The sequence below is a fragment of the Schistocerca nitens genome, chromosome 2 (genome assembly GCF_023898315.1).
Source record: "Schistocerca nitens isolate TAMUIC-IGC-003100 chromosome 2, iqSchNite1.1, whole genome shotgun sequence".
In the NCBI taxonomy this organism is placed as follows: domain Eukaryota; kingdom Metazoa; phylum Arthropoda; class Insecta; order Orthoptera; family Acrididae; genus Schistocerca; species Schistocerca nitens.
Window position 1 is genome coordinate 202,993,837 of NC_064615.1, and position 26,195 is coordinate 203,020,031.

General features: G+C 43.9%; 1 protein-coding gene across 1 annotated transcript in view; it reads left to right on the forward strand.

The window, feature by feature from the left end:
- Window positions 1-26,195, forward strand: part of LOC126234924 (cuticle protein 21-like) — a 72,006-nt gene that overhangs the window by 4,965 nt on the left and 40,846 nt on the right. The window contains exons 3-4 of the mRNA XM_049943663.1: window positions 90-236; window positions 10,908-11,108. Of these exons, the coding sequence (XP_049799620.1) occupies window positions 90-236; window positions 10,908-11,108 (348 nt within the window). The remainder of the gene's footprint in view (window positions 1-89; window positions 237-10,907; window positions 11,109-26,195) is intronic.

The window sequence follows — 26,195 nt, forward strand, 5'->3', positions numbered from 1 at the left end:
TCTATTTTACGACGCCTGTGAACTGAGTTTCCAGACGACCACCCCCTCAGACGCGATGTTGTACAACTCGGCGCTGCATGTGTCCGCAGGCTCTGCAGGTGTGTGTGCTGGCGTGCGCCGTGGCCGCAGCGGCTGCCGCCCCCGGCTTGCTGGCTGCCCCCGCCGCCCCCGTCGCCGCCGCCGCCGACGTCGAGTTCGACCCCCACCCCCAGTACAACTTCGGGTACAGCGTACAGGTACGTACTGTGGGCAGTGGCAGCGACTGCGAGTGTGCAATGTCACGTGTTGTAGTCACTACAGTGTGCATCTTTTTAAGAACATCTTCAAGAGTGTAGTCACGACAACGTTGTACGGAGTCGTGCTGAAAAGTGCTGCAACCGAATTTTTTATCTCGTTCTCAACGTCGCTTGAGGCATCACATATTTCTCGGACGACTTTCCCGCTTCCCTGGCAAGTAACAACCCTCTGCCGTTAGAGGGCTTCGAATTGGAGAGTGTAACTTGGCGGTGTGTAATAGGGATGGGAAAAACCGACAGGTTAAAACCCATAAACGGTATTTTTCGGTACTTGTTTGGTCTCGATTATAACAAGTGTTTTTATTTTTTACTAATAACCGAGTAAAAAACGGAAATATCAATTAGCCATGGCAGCAGTACTAAAATTTTCAGTTTGGAAATAAACCTTTTTTAAAAAAAGGAATAGTTTTTATTCGTTAAATTAGCGTGGTTTTGAAGTATTACGGATATTGTAGAAAAGGGAAAAGCGATCAGCGCTATTTCAATAATAATAGCGACAGAAACGAACAACAAACACATGACACAAGAAATGGTACAGTATTGCCATTTGTCGTGGCTTAAGGTACGCGTGTATGTGCAAGAGATGCCCCCACCTGATCTATTCGGTAGTTTCTCGCTGTACTGCAGAGTGGCACCAACACTAGTCTGAATAGAAGTGACGTACCAATGAAGTACGATGCTTCATTCGCTTTAAATGGTTAAAGATTTGTCTGACATTCCTATGAAATAGTAAAAGAGGACGGAAATTATAGTAACAGTAATACATCAAAAACTTAGCAACAATTTATTCATAGTATAAAATAAAAATAGAAATTAGCTGATCTATTGCCTGGGTCTTCATAATATGCCTTTATCTGCTTGTATCCCTCGAAAACGGACAAATTCACGCGAAAAATACAGTTCTTCAACCTCAGTTTTCACTTTTTGGCACTTGCTATTCGTAATGTCCAAATATTGATACGATTGTAGAATTTTAGAACATTTTTTTTTTTTTGCTCGTGTATCATGTCGGTTTTGGAAACACAGAATCTACTCTGTAGGAATCAACATGGATTCCGGAAACAGCGATCGTGTGAGACCCAACTCGCTTTATTTGTTCATGAGACCCAGAAAATATTAGATACAGGCTCCCAGGTAGATGCTATTTTCCTTGACTTCCGGAAGGCGTTCGATACAGTTCCGCACTGTCGCCTGATAAACAAAGTAAGAGCCTACGGAATATCAGACCAGCTGTGTGGCTGGATTGCAAACAGAACACAGCATGTTGTTCTCAATGGAGAGACGTCTACAGACATTAAAGTAACCTCTAGCGTGCCGCAGGGGAGTGTTATGGGACCATTGCTTTTCACAATATATATAAATGACCTAGTAGATAGTGTCGGAAGTTCCATACGGCTTTCCGCGGATGATGCTGTAGTATACAGAGAAGTTGCAGCATTAGAAAATTGTAGCGAAATGCAGGAAGATCTGCAGCGGATAGGCACTTGGTGCAGGGAGTGGCAACTGACCCTTAACATAGACAAATGTAATGTATTGCGAATACACAGAAAGAAGGATCCTTTATTGTATGATTATATGATAGCGGAACAAACACTGGTAGCAGTTACTTCTGTAAAATATCTGGGAGTATGCGTGCAGAACGATTTGAAGTGGAATGATCATATAAAATTAATTGTTGGTAAGGCGGGTACCAGGTTGAGATTCATTGGGAGAGTCCATAGAAAATGTAGTCCATCAACAAAGGAGGTGGCTTACAAAACACTCGTTCGACGTATACTTGAGTATTGCTCATCAGTGTGGGATCCGTACCAGATCGGGTTGACGGAGGAGATAGAGAAGATCCAAAGAAGAGCGGCGCGTTTCGTCACAGGGTTATTTGGTAACCGTGATAGCGTTACGGAGATGTTTAGCAAACTCAAGTGGCAGACTCTGCAAGAGAGGCGCTCTGCATCGCGGTGTAGCTTGCTCGCCATGTTTCGAGAGGGTGCGTTTCTGGATGAGGTATCGAATATATTGCTTCCCCCTACTTATACCTCCCGAGGAGACCACGAATGTAAAATTAGAGAGATTCGAGTGCGCACGGAGGCTTTCAGACAGTCGTTCTTCCCGCGAACCATACGCGACAGGAACAGAAAAGGAGGTAATGACAGTGGCACGTAAAGTGCCCTCCGTCACACACCGTTGGGTGGCTTGCGGAGTATAAATGTAGATGTAGGTAGATCCCGGGTTGCAGCATGGTTTTTGAGCAGTTTCAAAAAGTTAGAATCAATAGGAAAATATAGTGATTTTTTGTAGTATTCGACGCATCGCCAGTTTTGAGAAAACCAGCAAACGGGGGCCCAAAGAAATTTTCTTTTATTTCCCTGTTTAACTTAATATTTTGATTCTATTTATCTTGAAATTGAGTCAAAAATTTTCAGTCTTCGTTCGATTTGCACGTTGATTACAGGAAATAACAGGTATAAAAAATCGAAAAGCGGTTAGTTCAGCAACCGCTTGTTCTGAGCGATTTTAACAGTCAGGTTAAATTTGGTGCGGTAAAAAACCGATTAACCGAAAACCGGTTATTTAAGCGATGACCACCATCCCTAGCGTGGAATGTAATTACGTCGGTGTGTGAGAATCAGCGGGCTGTAATCGAGTTTCTGAAAGTACGGATTCGAAGGGTTCGTTCACACTCGGAGCACTCTCTCCTTCAGCATGACAGCGCTGCGTCTGCTGCAGTCCGACACCTTGGGTTACTTATCATCGATCATCCTCCACACAGTCTCGACTCGGCACCCATCCGATTTTCGTTTGCTTCCAAAACTTAAAGAACTTCACTTGGCTAGTGATGATTACGCAATATCTGAGAGTGACAGCATTGATAATGACGAATGTAGAATCACAGAACAGGAAGTGATCCACACCATTCAAAAGCTCAAAAACAACAAGTCAGCAGGCGAGGACCAGATATCAGCAGAGATGTTAAAAGAGGGCGGAAGCAAACTACACAAAGAAATTTATAACCTTATCACAATGATTTGGAAAACTGAAACGCTGCCTAAAGATTGGAAAACTGCTATAATTTGTCCCATACACAAGAAAGGAAACAGAATGGAATGTGGAAATTACAGAGGAATCAGTTTGCTGAACATAACATGCAAAATCCTGTCAATGACCATTCTGGAAAAACTTAAACCTTACGCGGAAAACATTATTCAAGATTACCAGGCTGGATTTCGAACAAACCGCTCCACTACAGATAATTTGTTTACCATACGACAGATATTTGAGAAATACTGGGAATTTAACAAAAACATCCACTGTCTCTTCATTGACTTCCAGTGAGCCTACGACAGCATCCACAGAAGTAGCCTCTGCAACATCTTACGAGAATTTAGTATACTCAGTAAAATCATCAGGATGATACAACTGTGGCCGCGTGGCACTAGCCGAGCGGTCTGAGGTGCTGCAGTCATGCACCGTGCGGCTGATCCCGGCGGAGGTTCGAGTCCTCCCTCGGGCATGGGTATGTGTGTTTGCCCTTAGGGACTGACGACCTTAGCAGTTAAGTCCCATAAGATTTCACACACTTTTTTTTTTTAATATACAACTGTGCGTGGATGGCTCCCAGGCAGCAGTGAAGTTCAGAGGATCCATATCCCCCACCTTTGCAATTAAAACAGGCTTACGACACGGAGACGCTCTTTCATGTGTCCTCTTCAACCTTGCATTAGAGAAAGTGGTTCGGGAGAGTAATTTACATCTATACAATGGTCTCCGATTCAAACACAGTGAAGTAAAACTCCTGGCTTATGCAGATGATATAGTGTTGCTGAGTGAAACTGAAGAAGAACTGAAAGACATGTACAGATCTCTCAGGCATAGTGCCAGCAAAATCGGGCATTTGATTAACCAAGAGAAAACCGAATATATGGAAATAGATCGAGTCATAAACCCAAATCCTTAGCCGGCCGCGGTGGCCGTGCGGTTCTAGGCGCTCCAGTCCGGAGCCGCGCTGCTGCTATGGTCGCAGGTTCGAATCCTGCCTCGGGCATGGGTGTGTGTGATGTCCTTAGGTTAGTTAGGTTTAAGTAGTTCTAAGTTCTAGGGGACTGATGACCACAGCAGTTGAGTCCCATAGTGCTCAGAGCCATTTTTGAACCAAATCCTTACTCTGAAATTGACCAACATTCTAAATTCAGAAAAGTTCTCCAGTTTAAATACCTTAGGTCACGTTTCAACAGTAAAAATATAACAATGGATATAAATGGAAGAATAGCCTCAGGGTCAAGATGTCTGTACTCACTAATCAACCCACTCAAAAGTAAAGCTTTGTCAATCACCACAAAGATGATGATATACAACAGTATTATCTGCCCCATAGTACTACACGGTTCAGAAAGCTGGACGCTTACAAAGAATGAAAGACAAAAACTGAATGTTTTTGAAAGAAAAGTAATGAGAAAAATCTGGGGACCTGTGTTCGAGAATGGCGTATAGAGAATTCGAAAGAACAATGAAATTTACCTGTTAATGAAGCAACCCACTATCATCAATAAATTATAAAGTAGGAGACTGAAATGGGCTGGACATGTGGCTAGAATGGAAAACAACAGAATCACCAAGAAAGCATTTGAAGGAACTCTCCAGGCAACAAGACCATTGGGCCGACCTCGTACAAGGTGGAAAGATGACATAGAGAAGGACATCGCAGCATTAGTAATTTCCGCAGGGCGGAGAGAGGCTGCGAGAGACAGAAGACGGTGGAAGCAGATCGTTGATGCAGCGCGTGGTCTACAGGGCATGTGATCGCTGAGAAGAGAGAGAGAGAGAGAGAGTGATGAAGCGGTGCAAGCAGATGTGGGATTGTGGCTCCGTCAAACGAGTCAAACATTCTACAACGACAGTGTCAATAAACTGGTCTCTTGGTGGAAGAAATGTGTCCGTCTTCTGGTTGACTATTGAGAAATAAATATGTAGACGTAAAGAATAATGATATACAATATCAATAGCGTTTGTTTTATTCAAAGAGCTTTAAGAGTGTATGAGACATGCATTTATCTCTGAAGACTAAATGGGAGTACTTAAAAGAACAGCTATCGTAGCCGTTATCCTCTGCCTAATTTATCTGGGACGGAGATGCAACAGAATCGTGTGGGAGTGTGTCTAACACTCACCGTATTAAACGGAATTGGGTGCGTGAGGCGTGTGATAGAGACGCCCGCAACCGGCATATGGTAAATTTTATTCATTCTCTCGCACATGCAAGGGAGAATGGAGAATCAGGCCCTACTAGAGATATTTTTCATTCACAAAACTTGCGCAAAGGAAATACGTCTCCGTTTGTCCCAAAGGGGAATTTACTGAAGTAAGGGAAAATCACCTAAAGCTTCACCAGGCTCTGAGGTTCTTACTTCTTACTTGTTGGATTGATCCATTCGACGATTTGGGGGGGGGGGGGGGGCGGATTTTTTGAAATGGAAAGGAGAGAAATAAACATCACTGTAAATTTGTTATGCATATAATGGAACAAGAGGCAACGGCCTTGCCGCAGTGGATACACCGGTTCCCGTCAGATTACCGAAGTTAAGCGCTGTTGGGCGTGGCCGGCACTTGGATGAGTGACCATCCGGCCGCCATGCTCTGTTACCATTATTCGGGGTGCACTCAGCCTCGTGATGCCAATTGAGGAGCTACTCGACCGAATAGTAGCGGCTTCGATCAAGAATACCATCACAACGGCCGGGAGAGCGGTGTGCTGACCCCACGTCCCTCCTATCCGCATCCTCCACTGAGGATGACACGGCGGTCGGATGGTCCCGGTAGGCCACTCGTGGCCTGACGACGGAGTGCTATATACTGGAACAAGGGAGAAATGTGCAAGGTGGGGCTAACAATTAATGCTTGGAAAATAGAGTCTTTATTTACAAGCGACTGCACGAAATCCACGTGCACATGCCGTAACGAATTCGATAAGGTAGCGAACGTAACTGTGGGAACTGAACACGAGCAAACGAGAACGTGAGGAATCCTAGTCCTCTGTACATGCATTACCGATAGGAAGGTTATCTGCCTGAATGTATCGCACACCGCCTAAGGAAGGGAGAGCTAAGAAGAAGGAGTAGACAAAGGAAAAACGGGTGGCAGCGCCTTCTGTCTGAAGTGCAGTATAAACGTTAAGAAATACCACCACAAGCTTTGTTGTAACGGTAAATGGAGTAAATTACTAAGAAGCAACAACGGGAAGAGAGAGTAATCGTCTCAGCCGGCCGGTGTGGCCGTGCGGTTACAGGCGCTTCAGTCTGGAACCGCGTGACCGGCTTCAAATGGCTCTGAGCACTATGGGACTCAACATCTTAGGTCATAAGTCCCCTAGAACTTAGAACTACTTAAACCTAACTAACCTAAGGACATCACACACACCCATGCCCGAGGCAGGGCCAGAACCGCTAGACCACCGCGGCCGGCCCGCGTGACCGCTACGGTCGCAGGTTCTAATCCTGCCTCGGGCATGGATGTGTGTGATGTCCTTAGGTTAGTTAGGTTTAATTAGTTCTAAGCTCTAGGCGACTGATGACCTCAGCAGTTAAGTCGCATAGTGCTCAGAGCCATTTGAACCATTTGAACCATTTGAGAGTAATCGTCTGATGGACACTGCACACGTGGAGCAATCGTTTTACACAAAAGTAATAAATGGTATAACGAGTCACTGGAAAAAATTTGGAGGAGAAATGAAATAGACGTGACCGATAAATTGAAACCGAGGAGGGAGCTACATCCGAGCAATGAAATTAACACTGCTACCTGCCATTAGCGCTGAGGATGCATCACGGCCCAACGGACAAGCCCTCTACTTACAAACTGCATTATTGGAATACTCATAAAAATTTCACACGCAAAATTAACATTACACAATTCATTGCAAAAAGGGGCAGCTAATGGTGCTGATACCATCAACATAGACTGATTTCTAAATCAAACCGCATCTCGAATGACCTAAATTAGTCGTGCTCTCAGCACACGATACTCACCCACCGACGACTGGAACAACAGTGTCTTGAAAAGGCTCCTCTCTGTCTCCCTAAAGCGTAAGGTTGTTCTTCCTCCCACGCTGCCATTGAGAACCGATCGGTGACTGCGCACGGGATTAGGGGACCAGAAATCGAATTTTTATCAGAACTTCTAGCCCAACACAGCACGTGATTTGCTGGTTCTGTTTGAACAAACAACATAACGGCTGTAAAGTATCGGCAAAGCAAAGAAAACATAGTTGGCAGTGCTACATAGAAGAGTAGGAAATGATCCTCTTTGGCTGAAGGAAGAATTCTGAAACTAACCTCCCGTAACCACTGCAGATGGGGAGATGGCTCTGAGCACTATGGGACTTAACATCTGAGGTCATCAGTCCCCTAGAACTTAGAACTAGTTAAACCTAACTAACCTAAGGACATCACACACACGTCCATGCCCAAGGCAGGATTCGAACCTGCGACCGTAGCAGTCGCGCGGTTCCGGACTGAAACGACTAGAAACGCTCGGCCACCGCGGCCTGTGTAACCACTGCAGAGACAATTGCGGGAAAATGGCATCCACTGTATGGCCGCCATCAGACTAACAAAATAAAAAAAATTGAAAAATCTTCTCCATGTTGAACAGAGAGTAACAGAGCTCTCAAGGCGTACAAGATAAAATTAACGTTACAATATTATAGAAACCAATAAAAATGTGTATTTATGTAAGACGGCATTACAACATCCTTCTTACAAGTTTTCACATAAGAAATTCGGAGGCATTACTTTTCAGCATACCCTTCTAACTGTGACTGTATTGTATTGTATATTAACCGGGGGCCTAGAAACGACGGAGAGGCTCCGTCCCCGCCGCAGCCGCAGTGGTCCACAATCCCACGACGACTACCGCAGTCCACTTCACCCATCCGCCGCCCCTCACTGAACCACTCTTGCAGGGTTATTGTGCGGTTCGGCCCCCGGTGGACCCCCCCCCCCCCCCCTCCTCATGGAACGTCTCACACCAGACGAGTGTAACCCCTATGTTTGCGTGGTAGAGTGTAGAGTGATGGTGGTGTACGCATACGTGGAGAACTTGTTTGCGCAGCAATCGCCGACATAGTGTAGCTGAGGCGGAATAAGGGGAACCAGCCCGCATTTGCCGAGGCACACAGGAAACCGCCTAAAAACCATCCACAGATTGGATGGCTCACTGGACCTCGACCCAAGTCCGCCGGGCGGATTCGTGCCAGGGACCATGCGCTCCTTTCCAATTCGGAAAGCCGTGCGTTAGACCGAACAGCTAACCGGGTGGGCAACTGTGACTGACTCTTTGATCTTCCAGCGACCTGAATATACGAGTATTAAATCGTCATCGCTGTAGTACTCTGGTACTTCTGCAGTAATGTCGGACAGGTCCTAAATTTGTGTGCACGCAGTGTCAGTAGCTGCTGTATCAATAATTTATTAATACTGCTACTGTCTGCATTACCTACATCAAAATTATATAATACAGGAAAAAGGCCTGTTCATACATTAAACAATACTTTAACTGGGCGATGTATGGATACACAAGAACATGCCATTTAAATCTGGCCTTTTGTGCTTAACCTGTTAAAGTTTTGTCCAAGTCTAATGTATGAATCAGGTACTTGTCTGCATTTTGTAGTTTTGATGTAGATAACATATAGGGTTGATCTAGAAACAAATGATGATGATTGTGTACATATCCTGTAAATTAATGCTGTTTTATGTTACTATACATTAGTCATATTCTATGTATCCCGTAAAGAGCGGTCTCTGGGATATGGGAAGAAGGCAAAGCTATACACATAACTTAAGTGTAATAAAGTGAAATGACGTTACGTCACTCTATTACATTGCTTTAAATTTAAGAGTTCCTTCGAAGATGTTCTTCAGTGAAGTAGATGGAGTTGACCAACAAAAACGTCTGATTTAGCCTTAAACTCAATTACGTATTCTACATGTCATTAATGAATGTATGAGTTTTGAATTTGTTCTCAAAACACCCTGACGATGTCCCAGCAGGACAGTCTAGAATTCACAGCAGATATAATTCTCGTGGCAATATTCTGGATTCTGAAATTAACCCTAGAAAAATTTCCCTAGAAAACTGTTCCATAACGTACTAATCAATGGATAAAATGCAGAATAGTATCTTCATTTTTAAAGCCCCTATAGCAGTAACCACGTGTATTGCAAACTTAACTGAAACAAGGCGCTTCATTAATTCTACGCAATGGATTTACCAACTGAGGTTATGGTCCGTGTGTAGTCCCATTGTTTCAGAAATATATTTTTATGTCTGAGAAATCCGCGACAAATGTGGAACTGTGTCTGCTAAGACTTGTCAAAATTTAATGATAATCCATTTGCCTTGAACCATCTGCTGAAATTTCCGAATATTTTATAAGATGCCTTTGGAGCAAGAGGACTGCTGCTATTTTTAATCCTATGCTTGTATTATCTGCAGTATGTACAAAATTTCCGTCTTCTGTAACTGGAAGAGGAAGGTTGTATATCACAAACAATGATGGACCCATAATTTATCCTTGTGGTACACCACATCGTAGTTTAGTAATGTCATGTTTCGCAGTCATTTTCACGATTATTTTATCGATATGGTGTGGAACAGTCAGATTACAAGATATATATACACACATGAATAGTGCTAATATTAATATTACTGAAATTATTAGTTCTACACATGCAACTACATTTAGAGGTACAATTTTTTACCAGTTTTGAAACAAAAACTCGTCCACGAAATAGAAGGAGCTGTCTAAAAGAAAAAACTCACTATATCCGGTTCTGTACACCGAAGAGTCATACCGACAATTGATGTGGCATATGAACAGGCTCAGTTAACAGGGTAGATGTCTCCAATGTTTTTGGGTGTTCACATTGATGACAACTTGAACTGGAAGAAGCATATTACTGAGCTTCTTTTGCTCTTCATATAATCCCTAGTCTTGGTAGTAAACAGATCAGCCCCCTAACGTACTTTCCATACTTCCACTCAATAACGTCTTATGGAATAGTTTTCTGGGGTTAACTCACAACTTAGACATAAAGTACTGATTACACAAAAGAGAGCAGTGAGAATAATTAGTGGTGTTCACCCAAGGACTCCTATTTAAGGAGTTAGGTATTTTAACTGCACCATCAGACTACATATATTCGCTAATGAAATTCGTTATAAATAATCCACCTCAATTCACGAAGAAGAGTGATGTTCATACGTACAACACTAGAGGTAAAAATGACCTTTACTATCCGTTATTTCAGCTGTCAGTTGCTCAAAAATGAGTACATTATTCAGCAACAACAATCTTTGACACTTGCCCAACAACATAAGGTGTCTGGCAGGTAGCAGATCAAGTTTCAAATTCTGAGTGCCCCTTGTTATGTGATTTAGATGCCTGAGGATAGGCTTTGGTCTAAACAGGTAGTGTTAATAAAGCGACATAGAGCAGTCGAGCGCAGTCATTATTTTTCAACAAATCTCTCAGTCTTCTTGGTGGTGCAGTTTTCGGCAAGTGTTTGTGTAGTGTGACGAGTAGCGGAGGCGGGCAGTGAGAGCGCCGTGTGTCGGCAGGACGCGCTGACGGGCGACTCCAAGTCGCAGCAGGAGTCTCGCAGCGGCGACGTCGTGTCCGGCAGCTACTCGCTGGTGGAACCCGACGGCGCGCTGCGCACCGTCCACTACTCGGCCGACCCCGTCAACGGCTTCAACGCCGTCGTGTACCGCGGCGTCGGCGTCGCGGCGCCCCCGGAGCGCGTCGTGGCCGCCGCTGCCGCCCCCGCAGTCGCTGCCGCCAACGCCCTCGTAGCCTAGGCTCTCGCCGTGTACCCTGATGCCAATAAACGTTCTCGTTCCTAGCAAACACAGTCTCTTTTATTTCAAATTACACATGTACCTAGTCAGTAAGACTCATCTTCCTGGCCATTCCTCTATTGGACACCTTGTTAATCTGTGGCACAGGGAACTGTGGGAGTAGAAAGTGTCTAGCGGTTGCGTGGGCGTAAATCCTTTACAGTATTTGAATATATTTACTAACAAAGTTCAACAACTAATGGTATATACACAAGATGACTCAAGCGCTCAATTTTCCAAAATACGGAACTTAATACCTAACACAATAGAACGCACGATAAAACAATCTCCCCCTTTGAATTTCACCATAAAAGGGGTCATCAAATATTACACCAAGAATAATTAGACAATAGCGGAAGGAGAATGGACTGAGAGTAAATCGGAAAAAGACCAAAGTAATGACAAATAGCAGAAATGGAAATAGCAAGGAAAGTTACATCAAAACCATTGATCACGAAGTAGACGAAGTTAAGGGGACTTATGCCGCCCTGGAAGCGAAATACCCTTGACCGATACAAGGAAGACATAAAAAGCGGACTAACACAGGCAAAGAGTGCACTAGTGACCAAAAGAAGTCTGGTAGTATCAAATAAAGAGCTTAATCTGAGGAATAAATTTCTGAGAGTGTATGTTTGGAGTATAGAATTGTGTGGTAGTGAATCGCGGACAGCGGGAAACCGGAATAAAAGCATTTCGCATGTGGTGCTGTAGCAGAATGTCGAAAATTATGTGAACTGATCAGACAAGGAATGAGGAGGTTCCCTGCGATATCGGCGAAGAAAGGGCTAGGTGGAAAACAAGCAGGGAATAACGTGCTTGGTAAAATCTGTAGGGAAAGACAGAGATTGGTATACGTCCTGCAAAATAATTGAGAACATACAGTGCAAGTGCTGATCTGAGATGAAGAGGTTAGCACAGGAGAGGAACAGATGGTGGGCCGCGTCAAATTAGTCACAAGAATAAGAAAAACAAGAGAGAATAAGAAGGAGAACAAGGAAACACAATCAATAAATGAGAACAACAAAACACTGAACGCCAGCAATAAGAAGAGCTTTAAATTTCCACAACAATATAACAAAGTTTTCGAACTGTAACACACTAGGGCGCGGGCCGCAGTGGCCGAGCGGTTCTCGGCGTTTCAGTCCGGAACCGCGCTGCTGCTACGGCCGCAGCTTAGAATCCTTCCTCGGGCATGGATGTGTGTGATGTCCTTAGGTTAGTTAGGTTTAAGTAGTTCTAAGTCTAGGGGACTGATGACTTCAGATGTTAAGTCTCATAGTGCTTAGAGCCATTTGAACCACACTAGGCCACAGAGCAGATTCGTCGTGGTTGGAAATTGTGATCTCTTGACGAGCTAATTTGGCCAAGTCATAGACACTCGTCTGCACTGGTAACACCAAGCACAATCCCCTTTAACTGTCGTCGCCAGAAACACATCGCCGCTAATAACTCTCAGGCGCCACGTGCGCTGCATTTCCTGGATACATAAAGAAAAGCACTGCCCCGTGTTGAAAGCAAGCCACCCACAGCCCTACAAGTCCACCACACTGCCTCGCTGCTTTCCTGCACGATTTCCTGCTTCGTCACTTCCAGCCGGCTGCTCTCTTCAGCAGTGACTAGCTGTGCTGCCTTCTAGTTGGCTATCTTGATACTTCGCAGCAAAACTCGTGTGAAATTTGGCAGGCAGGAGACGAGGTACTGGAGAAATTAAATCTGTGAGGACGGATCCTGGGCCGTGCTTTGGTAGCTCAGTCGGTACAGCGCTTGTCCGCGAAAGGCAAAGGTCTCGAATCCGAGTCTCGGTCCGACACGCCGGCCGCTGTGGCCGAGCTGTTCTAGGCGCTTCAGTCCGGCACCACGCTGCTGCTACTGTCGCAGTTTCAAATCCTGCCTCGGGAATGGATATGTGTGATGTCCTTAGGTTAGTTAGGTTTAAGTAGTTCTAAGTCTAGGAGACTCAGATGTTAAGTCCCATAGCGCTTAGAGCCATTTGCACCATTTCGGTCCGGCAAGCAGTTTGAACCTGCCAGGAAGTTTCATCTTGATACTGTCTCCGCTTCGTCGAGGCCCCACTCTGCTGACGACAGTAGCAGCAGCCCCTTCTCGCATCCATGGTGCAGCCATCAACAACAACTCCCTGGACCAGCTCTGGGACATGTAAGAGCTCAGCTGGTACCGCATACATGGTTCTCCCTGAGGATAACTAAAGACTGGCGTGACGGGAAGAAAATATGGACACTACATTCAAATTAAAACAACTTGTTTCGGTCATGTTTCTCCTGACTGGTTTGAGACGACCCACTGCGACTTCTTCTCTTGTGCCAATCTCTTCATCACAGAATAGCGTTAGCGCACAATGTCCTTACTTAATTATTGGATATATTCTAATCTCTGTTATCCTCTAAAGTTTTACTATCCCTCAACTCCAGTGAAACTTATTCCTAGTCTTTTCTACATATTCGTCTTCTTACAGATTCCGTGAAAGACCTCATTTCTTACCTTATCAGTCGACTTCATTTTAAAGCCCTTATAATGCACTATGTATCACACGCTTCGAGTCTTTTCTTTTTTTGTTTTCTCCCATTACATGGTTCAGTTGCATACAGTCTTGAGCACTAAAACGCATATTCTTTGAGCTTTCTTCCTCAAATTAAGGCCCATACTTGATACTAGCACACTTCTGCTGTCCACTTTTTGCTTTTGCTAGTCTGCTTTTTTATGTCCTCCTTGTTTTTTCCGTCATGTGTTACCTTGCTTCCAAGGTAGCAGAGTCTCTTCACCTCGTCTCCCCAGTTTTAATGCAATGTTTATCACTAATCTCACTTCTACTCCTAATCATTTCCATCTTTCTTCGGTTTACTCTCAATCCGTAGGCCGGCCGAAGTGGCCGTGCGGTTAAAGGCGCTGCAGTCTGGAACCGCAAGACCGCTACGGTCGCAGGTTCGAATCCTGCCTCGGGCATGGATGTTTGTGATGTCCTTAGGTTAGTTAGGTTTAACTAGTTCTAAGTTCTAGGGGACTAATGACCTCAGCAGTTGAGTCCCATAGTGCTCAGAGCCATTTGAACCATTCTCAATCCGTAGTATGTGCTGACTGGAATATTTATTACAATCAACGGGTGCTGCAAGTCTTTGTCACGTTCACTGAGAATAAACTTCATCAAAGAATCAAATCAGTGATTTCTTGCGCACATCTTTTGCTTGCTACGTAAGCATGTGTACCTGAACTATTGTTTTCGGTGTTACCATTGCATATTCTAAGTACAGACTGAGCTGTAGGGGCGAAATACATCACTGCCCTGTATCCTTTCTAATCTGAGGACATAATTCTTGGTCTTCCATTCATACGTTTCCTTTTGGTTTTTATACATATTATATGGTAACTGTCTCTCCATACAGCTAATATCTATTTTCGTGAGAATTTCGAACGTCTTACAGCATTTTACATTGTGGAGCGCTTTTTATAGGTCTGCATATCATACAAACATGTCTTGACTTCTCTTGACAATAATAACAACAATAGTAATAGTAATAAAATAAATTTGCCAAATCGTAAAAACTGCTGACAGCGTACGACAGGATAAACGGTAGAAAAGAGAGAGAATGGATTTTCGTGGATTGCGAAGATCATATCGTGGTATGAATGGAGACAGATGTCATCAGAACAGAATTTGTGTCATAAGATCATAATTGCGGAAAGCAGGAAATTGGCACTCTGAGCAGGTGGGAGATCACTTACGCGAAATATTGGGAAAACCCTTATATCCGTGATCTAAGGCAATGCAGTATTTTATTTCTCACAAATGACCAGTGCGAGGTGCGGCCAAAAAGTAATGAATTTTGTAACATCGTTATAGTACGACTAGCGCTATTTTTACGTCGTTGTTTCGTTTATAGGTGTGGAAACCATCTGTACAGTGTCAGTCACGTCGAATATTAAGTCCAGGGGTAGACAACGTTTTTTACCTAAAGCCCACTTTTGTATCTCTGTTATTAGTAAAATTTTCTAACCTCCCACCAATTCCACAGTAATGGTAATTTATAAAGTAGGAAAGTAACTTTACTTTTATAAGATTTGTAAAGCAGAGCTACAGCAAGTTAAAGCATAGAATAGTAATACTTACTTACCAAATAATTTATGTCAAAATTTTATGAATGAAAATGTGCTTAAAACCCTTACTGCCTACAACCCGCAGTGAAAGCTGGAGCACCCACTAGTGAGCAGTAGGGACCATGTTGACTACCACTGGTTTAGTCTGTTATTTGCTGTCAAAGGGAGTACCCCCATGAATCATGGGGAGGCTTGTGTGCCTCAGCGATACAGATAGCCGTACCGTAGGTGCAACCATAACGGAGGGGAATCTGTTGAGAGGCCAGACAAACTTGTGGTTCCTGAAGAGGGGCAGCAGCCTTTTCAGTAGTTGAGGGGCAACAGTCTGGATGATTGACTGATCTGGCCTTGTAACACTAACCAAAACGGCCTTGCTGTGCTGGTACTGCGAACGGCTGAAAGCAAGGGGAAACTACGGCCGTAATTTTTCCCGAGGGCATGCAGCTTTATTGTATGATTAGATGATGATGCGTTCTCTTGGATAAAATATTCCGGAGGTAAAATAGTCCCCCATTCGGATCTCCGGGCGGGGACTACTCAAGAGGACGTCGTTATCGGAAGAAAACTGGCGTTCTACGGGTCGGAGCGTGGAATGTCAGATTCCTTAATCGGGCAGGTAGGTTAGAAAATTTGAAAAGGGAAATGGATAGGTTGCAGTTAGATATAGTGGGAATTAGTGAAGTTCTGTGGAAGGAGGAACAAGACTTCGGGTCAGGTGAATACAGGGTTATAAATACAAAATTAAATAGGGGTAACGCAGGAGTAGGTTTAATAATTAATAAAAAATAGGAGTGCGGGTAAGCTACTACAAACAGCATAGTGAACGCTTTATTGTGGCCAAGATAGACGCGAAGCCCATGCCTACTACAGTAGTTCAAGTTTGCATGCCAACTAGCTCTGCAGATGACGAAGAAATTGATGAAACGTATGATGAGATAAAAGAAATTATTCAGATAGTGAAAGGAGACGAAAATTTAATAGTCATGGGTAACTGGAATTTGATAGTAGAAAAAGTGAGAGAAAGAAACGTAGTAGGTGAATATGGATTGGGGGGAAGAAATGAAAGAGGGAGCCGCCTGATAGAGTTTTGCACAGAGCACAACTTAATCATAGTAAACACTTGGTTCAAGAATCATAAAAGAAGGTTGTATACTTGGAAGAAGCCTGGAGGTACTAGAAGGTATCAGATAGATTATATAACGGTAAGAAAGAGATTTAGGAACCAAGTTTTAAATTGTAAGACATTTCCAGGGGCGGATGTGGACTCTGACCACAATCTGTTGGTTAAGAACAGTAGATTAAAACTGAAGAAACTGCAAAAAGGTGGGAATTTAAGGAGATAGGACCTGGATAAACTGACTGAACAAGGGGTTGTACAGAGTTTCAGCGAGAGCATAAGGGAACAATTGGCAGGAATGGGGGAACGAAATAAAGTTGAAGAAGAATGGGTAGCTTTGAGGGGTGAAGTAGTGAAGGCAGCAGTGGACCAAGTAGGTAAAAAGACGAGGCCTAGTAAAAATCCTTGGGTAACAGAAGAAATATTGAATTTAATTGATGAAAGGAGAAAATATAAAAATGCAGTAAATGAAGCAGGCAAAAAGGAATACAGACGTCTCAAAAATGAGATCGACAGGAAGTCCAAAATGGCTAAGCAGGGATGGCTAGAGGACAAATGTAATGTTGTAGAGGCTTATCTCACTAGGGATAAGATAGATACTGCCTACAGGAAAATTAGAGAGACATTTGAAAAAAAAAGAACCACTTGCATGAATATCAAGAGCTCAGATGGAAACCCAGTTCTAAGCAAAGAAGGAAATGCAGAAAGGTGTAAGGAGTATATAGAGGGTCTATACAAAGGCAATGTACTTGAGGACGATATTATGGAAATGGAAGAGGATGTAGACGAAGATGAAATGGGAGATATGATACTGCGTGAAGAGTTTGAGAGAGCACTGAAAGACCTAAGTCGAAACTAGGCCCCAGGAGTAGACAACATTCCATTAGAGCTACTGACAGCCTTGGGAGAGCCAGCCCGACAAAACTCTATCATCTGGTGAGCAAGATGTATGAGACAGGTGAAATACCCTCAGACTTCAAGAAGAATATAATAATTCCAGTCCCAAAGAAAGCAGGTGTTGACAGATGTGAAAATTACCGAACTATCAGTTTAATAAGTTGCGAGGTGCCGGGGATAGCAGTGTATTTAACACTAAATTCTTCTAGAATCTTCATATGTAAATGTTGCTCTAACCCCCCCCCCCCCTCCCCTTTTCTAACTCCGTCTTTTTCTGTTGCACATGGATTAAGAAGAAACGCAAACTGACTGTAACCGACCCTGTAAGTGGAGTAGAAAAGAGTTTGGCACCTGCAATAATTTAATTTGATAGAAATTCATTAAATAAAGGTAAGTTTCATTAACGTAGTGAGAAATGAAAGGGTTGCTTTACCGATTAACAGAATGAAAGTTCTGTCCAAAATAACAATTTGATTTATTATGACTAAACACAAAATAATAAACAAAACACATCAAACGTTTAGAATACATAAAATTGGATCAAATTTGATGCTCAAATAAATGCTGTGAAGGTGAAGTTGTCCATAAACTAGATTGTGACATTTATGACGAAATGGTATGTGGAGCCAATTCCTTGCAACTCAAATCTTAAGAAAAACACCCAGCCAACACAACATTAATTGCTGATACTGTGAGAACTCAGACAATGAACATCCAAGACAGAACAAAGTTAGAAAAGACGAACAGGCGCTCTCTGCTGAGCTCTGATTATCACCTAGAAAAATTCCCTAATCTTCCGGTGCTGCGGACATACATTACCAAGCTGTCTTCTTAACTGCAAGAACACGATCTGGCGTACCGGAGGCGATGGCTGGTTGCTTCGACATCCCGTCGTGGTGATGATAATGTCGCGAGTACAGCCCGAAACAAATTATCCTGGTCTGGTTGTTCCAGACTAAAGACCTCCTAGCAATACAAATGCACCTCTGAGGGAGACGACGAAGGCCTGTCACACAATCACGGATGGTACAGTGATTGATTTTAACAAGCGAAGTAACACAGTAACTCCGATACAGTCAACTTAAGCCAAAACTGCTCAACACAGACAACAAAGGCCGCTTGTACGCAGAAAGCTCAATTCCAACTGTACTCGGAAAGTTATGTTGAAGTCGAAACTTCAGTAACTTCGTCAAACAGTTTCAATTAAATAAAAGTATATTAGACAGCCAACGGAAGGCAGGCTGTCCAGAGCAGCGAGAGCTCAGTCTTGTAACCTACTCCGACCGAAAGGCGAGAGCCGACTCCCTCAAGAGCAACCGTACAGGCCGAACACAGAACATTCCCGCCCCCACGACAGTGGCCATGGTTAAACGTTCCAATCAGCAACTCGAAAACCGGCGTAAAATTCCACTCTATTGCCGACGCACTATTAGTCTACCAATGGAGACACTTGGTGCCAATTTCTGCGCCGAATTTGCTACGTCACGGAGCTATCCCATGAGATAGCCAATCACAGTTATGATTTTGCAGAAAACGCGGCAATTTGCCCGCCAAGACTGCCTGGGAACACAAGTCATTCCCACACCTCGCTGGTAGCCCACCAGAAAGTGTTTTCACTAAGTTTCTGCGAAGTAACGGAATCTCTAGCCCAGCCGCTCCGTCAGGCCCCTGTGGGAGTGTCGCCGCCGCTCTTATGACAATGTCGGCGTCTGGAAAGCATCCACTCGACTCCCTCACACCTGTCGGCTTAACCATTTCAAGATCAGCAGTACCCGCCTGTCAATGGACCGCCCAAGTGACCAGAGACGCTTTGTGGGAAGTCCGCGTGGGAAGAAATAGCAACTTTTCACCGTATGCAATTAGAGAGGAAAATCGAATTATTCAGAGTAAGATAGAAATATGAGAGGGGCTCATGACATCTCTCAAAGTCACGGCTGCAAAATAATAACGCGAATTCTTTACAGACGAATGGAAAAACTGGTAGAAGCTGACCTCGGGGAAGATCAGTTTGGATTCCGTAGAAATGTTGGAACACGTGAGGCAATACTGACCCTACGACTTATCTTAGAAGATAGATTAAGGAAAGGCAAACCTCCGTTTCTACACTTAGAGAAAGCTGTTGACAATGTTGACTGGAATACTCTCTTTCAAATTCTGAAGGTGGCAGGGGTAAAATACAGGGAGCGAAAGGCTATTTACAATTTGTACAGAAACCAGACGGCAGTTATGAGAGTTGATGGCAATGAAAGGAAAGCAGTGGTTGGGAAGGGAGTGAGACAGGGCTGTAGCCTCTCCCCGATGTTATTCAATCTGTATATTGAGCAAGCAGTAAAGGAAACAAAAGAAAAATTCGGAGTAGGTTTTAAAATCCATGGATAAGAAATAAAAACTTTGAGGTTCGCCGATGACATTGTAATTCTGTCAGAGATAGCAAAGGACTTGCAAGAGCAGTTGAACGCAATGGACAGCGTCTTGAAAGAAGGATATAAGATGAACATTACAAAAGCAAAACGAGGATAATGGAATGTAGTCGAATTAAGTGGGGTGATGCTGAGGGAATTAGATTAGGAATTGAGACACTGAAAGTAGTAAAGGAGTTTTGCTATTTGGGGAGCAAAATAACTGATGATGGTCGAAGTATAGAGGATATAAAATGTAGACTGGCAATGGCAAGGAAAGCGTTTCTGAAGAAGAGAAATTTGTTAACATCGAGTATAGATTTAAATGTCAGGAAGTCGTTTCAGAAAGTATTAGTATGGAGTGTAGCCATGTATGGAAGTGAAACATGGACGATAAATAGTTTGGACAATAAGAGAATAGAAGCTTTCGAAATGTTGTGGTACAGAAGAATGCTGAAGATTAGATGGGTAGATCACATAACTAATGAGGAGGTATTGAATAGAATTGGGGAAACGAGGAGTTTGTGGCCCAACTTGACTAGAAGATGGGATCGGTTGGTAGGACATGTTCTGAGGCATCAAGGGATCACCAATTTAGTGTTGGAGGGCAGCGTGGACGGTAAAAATCGCAGAGGGAGACCAAGAGATGAATACACTAAACAGATTCAGAAGGATGTAGGTTGCAATAGGTACTGGGAGATGAAGAAACTTGCAGAGGATAGAGTAGAAAGGAGAGCTGCATCAAACCAGTCTCAGGACTGAAGACCACAACAACAACAACATAAAAGTTGACGAGAAAATTTGTACCATGTTTTTCTACAGGAAGGGAAGAAAGTCAAACCAAGTTTTAGAAACGTTAAATATTTCTTTTGACAAGTGTTCCCTGGGTGAAAGAAGGATTTATGAAATCTATAATCGTTTCCAAGAAGGCTCGTAAGACGTTAAAGATTATGAGCGTCCTGCATATCATAAACCGGTGAAATGGTGCAAAAACTGGAAATAATCATTATAAACGGTCGCCAAATCTCAGTCAGAGAAGTCGCTAGAAATGGTGGCGTATCAGCTGACTCATGCCGTGAAATCGAATCATACCAAGTGAAGAAACTTGGGATTACTGGTAGGACATCGAAACTAAGACACAATCTTCTGAGTAGGAACCTCCTGGAGCAGCAACACCAGCAAACACTGAACTAATGTGGTCGAATGTGAAGGCTACGCTCATTGGCTCTTCGATTTTCATGGTATAGTGTTCCATGGGTGTTTCTCACAAGGTCGAACGATCTGTAAGGAGTACTACACTGTTTGCGTGAAACAATGAGTAAGAACCTTTTGGATATGTTGCGAAACAATTCATAGCTTTTGCACCTGTTCACATTGCGTTGCTTGTTCGTGAAGTTTTGGTCAAAGTAATAATACCCCAGCCTAGACATTCATCAAATGTTAATCCAGGCGGCCTTTTTATGCTCCCAATAATAAAGAAAACCTTAAAGGTCTACCGTTTTACGACAACAGATCAGACTGAAGACGAATCACTGAGAAAGCTAAAAGTCATTCCAAAGATACAAGGATGAGTCAAAAAGTAAGGTTTCCTATTTTTTTTTGCAAGAAAAGTAAGTAGTATAAGCATAAGATAACAGCAGCAACATTCAGATAAATATGTAATTGTCTGGCGTTTCTTCATCAAGCTCGTGCTGTTGGAACATCCTGCTAAGGGCGTCAGCAACCTGATTATCAGATCCCTTAACGTGCCGAACCTTAAAATGGAAAGTCGAAATGCGGACTGCCCATCTCACGATACGCCCTGTCTTCTTAGGACGAGCTAGGACCCAACTAAGAGCCTGATTATCCGTCTCTAGGTCAAATTCTCGATGTTCGAGATAGAACCGAAATTTCTCCAGGGCAAATAACACAGCTAACACTTCGCACTCATATGCCGAGTAATTGAGCTCAGGCCCCTCCCGACGTCGGGAAGCAAATGCTAACGGACGCCTGCTATCTTGATCTTCCTGTAAAAGAACTGCTGCTACACCAGTATTGCAAGCATCGGTCTGGACCACAAATCTTTTCTTAAAGTCAGGTACGGCTAAATCCGGTGGGCTGGCAATCGCAGTTTTAATTCCTTCAAAGGCTGCCTGCTGACTTTCAGCCCAAACGAATTCTCATTATTTCTGCATAACAAACTTAACGGAGCTGCAAGTTGTGCAAAGTTTGGGGCAGATCTGCGGAAATAATTAGCCATCCCTACAAATTGGGCTACCTCCCTCTTATTTCGGGGCTGCGGAAAATTCCTCAACGGTTTAGTGCGTTCCTTGTAAATGCTAATTCCTTTCCCGGACACCAAGTGATTCAAAAATGACGCTTGACACTTAGCCAAGTTTATCTTTAAGGGTTTCACAGCTAGCCCCGCATCCCTAAGCCTGGATAGTACCTCCCGGATGTGCTTTAAATGCTAATCAAAGGAGGCACTAAATACGACCACGTCGTCCAAATAATTGAAGATACAATTGAACTTTAAATCACCTAAAATGTTATCCAATAAACTGGATAAAACTGCTGCACGGGTTGACAAACCAAACGGAACCCGGTTGAACGCATATAAATTGCAGTCCGTGACGAAGGTGGTGAGATGCTTAGATTCATCCGTTAAGGGTATCTGGAAATAAGCCTGATTAAGATGTAACACCATAAAACAAGATGCTCCCGAAAACCAGGTGAAACAGTTGTGGAGATCAGGCAGTGGCACCAGCTCCAAGATCACCTTTTTATTGAGAAGCCTGTAATGAACCACAGGTCGGAAATTCTGCCCCTGATCTTTAGGTACTAAGAAAATTGGGAAAGGATACGGGGAGGTGGACGGTCTTACGACTGCGTCTTTTAACAAGCCCTCAATTTTGTGTCGCAGTATCTTTATCTTAGGTGGTGACAAGCGATATGGAGACTGGCGAACCGGCACGTCATCCATGACACGAACATGGTATCCAAGGACGTCTGTGACTCCCAACGTGTCACAAAGTACGTCAGTAAATTCTCCCAAAAGTTTACTTAACTGTTTCCCTTGTTGAGTAGAGGGGTGGTGTACCCCAAGCAGGCACGTGCTACTACTAGTGTCACGTCCCATCCCCACATGGGAACGCGAACAAAAGGCTATTCGATCGTTGGGGGAAAATTTAAAGCAAAAGGCCCGGGTAGCAAAATCGAGCCGGCCGCGGTGGCCGAGCGGTTCTAGGTGCTTCAGTCCCGAACAACGCTGCTGCTACGGTCGCAGGTTCGAATCCTGCCTCGGGTATGGATGTGTGTGATGTCCTTAGGTTAGTCAGGTTTAAGTAGTTCTAAGTCTAGGGGACTGATGACCTCAGATGTTATGTCCCATAGTGCTTATAGCCATTTGAACCAAAATCTACACCATACCGGTCTTACGAATGAAATGATGCCCTAGAATTAACTCAGGCACCAGTCCCTTAACTAATAAAAACTTGACAGGCCATGAAAATTCACACACGAAACGATTTCCCCGCACAGAGGTAACTCTTGGCCATTGGCCAACCGACATCTCTCAGTCGAGGGAAGTACTGGAGATAATCTGCATAGTAACGGTTCATGCCCTATAGCCGCACAAACAAATGGTAAGGTACGCTTGGTGGATGCCTGTATACGAATACACCACCCCAGTCTCCGAGTATGCGACCCCACCCCCGCCTGGCGTCATTTCTCAGCGCGAGGCGTCCTTGGAACCGGGCATTCTCGTACTAAATGGTCACGTGCGCCGCATCTAAAACAAGCCCCTGATTCATTGAACCTCCCGCTCTACCTATCACGCTACCTTCTGGACAGGAGTTGGATAAGTCTTGATGTCCCCCCGTTAACTCATTTCGCTGGTTGTCGGCAAAAGACAATTTCGTAACAGAGATAACAAGATTCTCTAGCTCACGAAGAGTAAGCGGACGAGGAAAGAGTGCGATCCGAGACCTATTTTCAGACCGAATACCTTCCAAGGCATTAGCAACTAAATTCGCCTCGGGAACATCCATACGTAGTGCCGATACTGCCTCGCGAACCCGCTCTACATATACAAACAACGATTCGTGGGAGTGCTGCACGAGCCAATAATGCCTACACTCTAGCTCTTTGCGCATGCGGTCTGTCTGGTAACTTACCCTCCACGACCGATTGCCTCAGCTGCCCGATCGTCTTACCCTGTTGTAACGTTTCGAATAGCAGATTACTTAAGCTACCGCGTGCTAACGGGTAGAGCGCGATAAGTACTACGTGATGGGGGATCCTTAATGCGTCAGCATGCGACTAAAACTTAACTAGCAGCCACAATACCTGTTGTATATTTCCTAAGGTTTCAATTGACAATTTCCGAATACTATTTAAGAGACACATCATCAGGTTAGGGAGGCGGGCAAAATATTCTCCAGACCGATCACTTAGACCTCGGGCGACGGATCCACATTCGGCTATTGGATTGTCAGAAACACATTCTACACTATTTGTATCAGCCCCACTTTCTAGTTCTAAAGCTGATTTGCAAATCAAACAAAAGATTATTTAACTGAATGAAACGTGCTAACTACTCAGGGTTCGGTTCTAGAAGTTTGAGATCCTTTGCTGGTACATCGGCAAGCAAAGACCTTCTAAGGACACAACCCCCACTCTTCCTCATAGACATTGGCAATAGGGTCGGAAGAGGAATAGTCGATACTAGACCTGAGCCAGTGGCAAAAGACAGAAGAGTCTACTAACTCAATGGCGCCACGTCTCAACTTGGTTGGCCGAGATTTGCTTAGTGTGCAATGGCGGCAAATCGGAACCGACGAAGCGGTTGGTCTTGATTGCAATACGGACTGCCAGAGGTAACATCAAAACGTTGGCTGTGGGTTGGCCCTGGAGCCCCTCTCTGAGTGTGCACGCCGTTTCGAACGTTCGTTGGTTCAGTAGCGATTTGCCGTGTCTGTTGATCAGCTGTGTATTTATTGCTTTCAAAAATACTGGACTGTGGCGTGGAATACAGAGACAACATTAAAGCTGGTGGATTTTTATCGTCATTGTGAATGTTTATGCGACACTATGAACTGCAGTCTACAGCTCGTCGTCTAGTGGGTAGGATTGCTGCCTCTAGATCACGGAGTACCAGGTTCGATTCCCGGCCGGGTCGGGGATTTTCTTCGCCCAGGGACTGCGTGTTTTGTTGGCCTCATCATTTCAACACCATTTGGGAAAATGGCAAGACTGGACAGTGAAAAGATTGGGAATTTGTACGGGAGCTGATAACCACGCTGTTGAGCGCCCCATATACCAAAATCATCATCATCATATCCTCATCACTATGAGCTGCGGTAATAAAAACAAATTGAAAATATTAGATGGTTGGAGGGAAATAAGTTAGCTGTTAGTATGTAATCTTCATGATGTGAGAAAGTCAATGAAGCCTGTATTGATATGTATAGTGAAACGTCTACGTTAGATTCGTTTCATACTATTTAACTTGTCTTTCGTAGTGTCTCGTTCAGTTATTTGTAATTTAGTTTCGTACTACGTATTTGTCCCCAATCAGTGGTACACAGTTACGTTAAAGTATCAATTTGTTCAGTAAGCATCCAATCCTATGTACATTACCTACATTACGTTAAAGTATCAATTTGTTCAGTAAGCATCCAATCCTATGTACATTACCTACATTATGTGCTCCCAAATTTCCTTTCTCTCTTTATCATCTTTATGAATGAGTGAGTGAGTGTGTATGTTGAATTTGTCTTACATATATCGTAGCAGTCCAGCATCTGGCTGTCTGCAGTGGTGGCAACAGTGTAGCCAACGTAGCTTTCTCAGTCAAGGTAAAGAGATTTTTAACCTTTCGGTGGTAGTTCGACGGTAGTTAAGTTGGTGGCGGATAGGATCCCTCTTGTCTGTTCCGGCTACCTGTAGAAAGTGTGTTACAGGGAGAGCATGCTCCCTGCACTCAGGACTGGACCTCGAGTGAGTGAAGATGGTAATCTTAAGAGCGGCTTGACGTTGGTGAGTGTGTTAATGTGTGATAGTATGTAGCTATTCTGATGCACACATTTCATTTGCTGGTCAATTTTAAAGTTCGGTAGAAGAGCCAAATAAACTGGTACACTTGCCTAATATCGTGTAGGGCCCCCGCGAGCACGCAGAATCGCCGCGACACTATGTGCTATTGACTCGACTAATGTCTGAAGTAGTGCTGGAGGGAACTGACACCATTATTCCTGCAGGGCTGTCCATAAATCCGTAAGAATCCGAGGGGTTGGACATCTCTTCTGAACAGCACGTTGACAGTCATCCCAGATATGCTCAATAATATTCATGTCTGGGGAGTCTGGTGGTCAGCGGAAGTATTTAAACTCAGAAGAGTGTTCCTGGAGCCACTCCATAGCTATTCTGGACGTGTGGGGTGCCGCATTATCCTGCTGGAATTGCCCAAGTCCGTGGGAACGCATAATGAACATCAACGGATGCAGG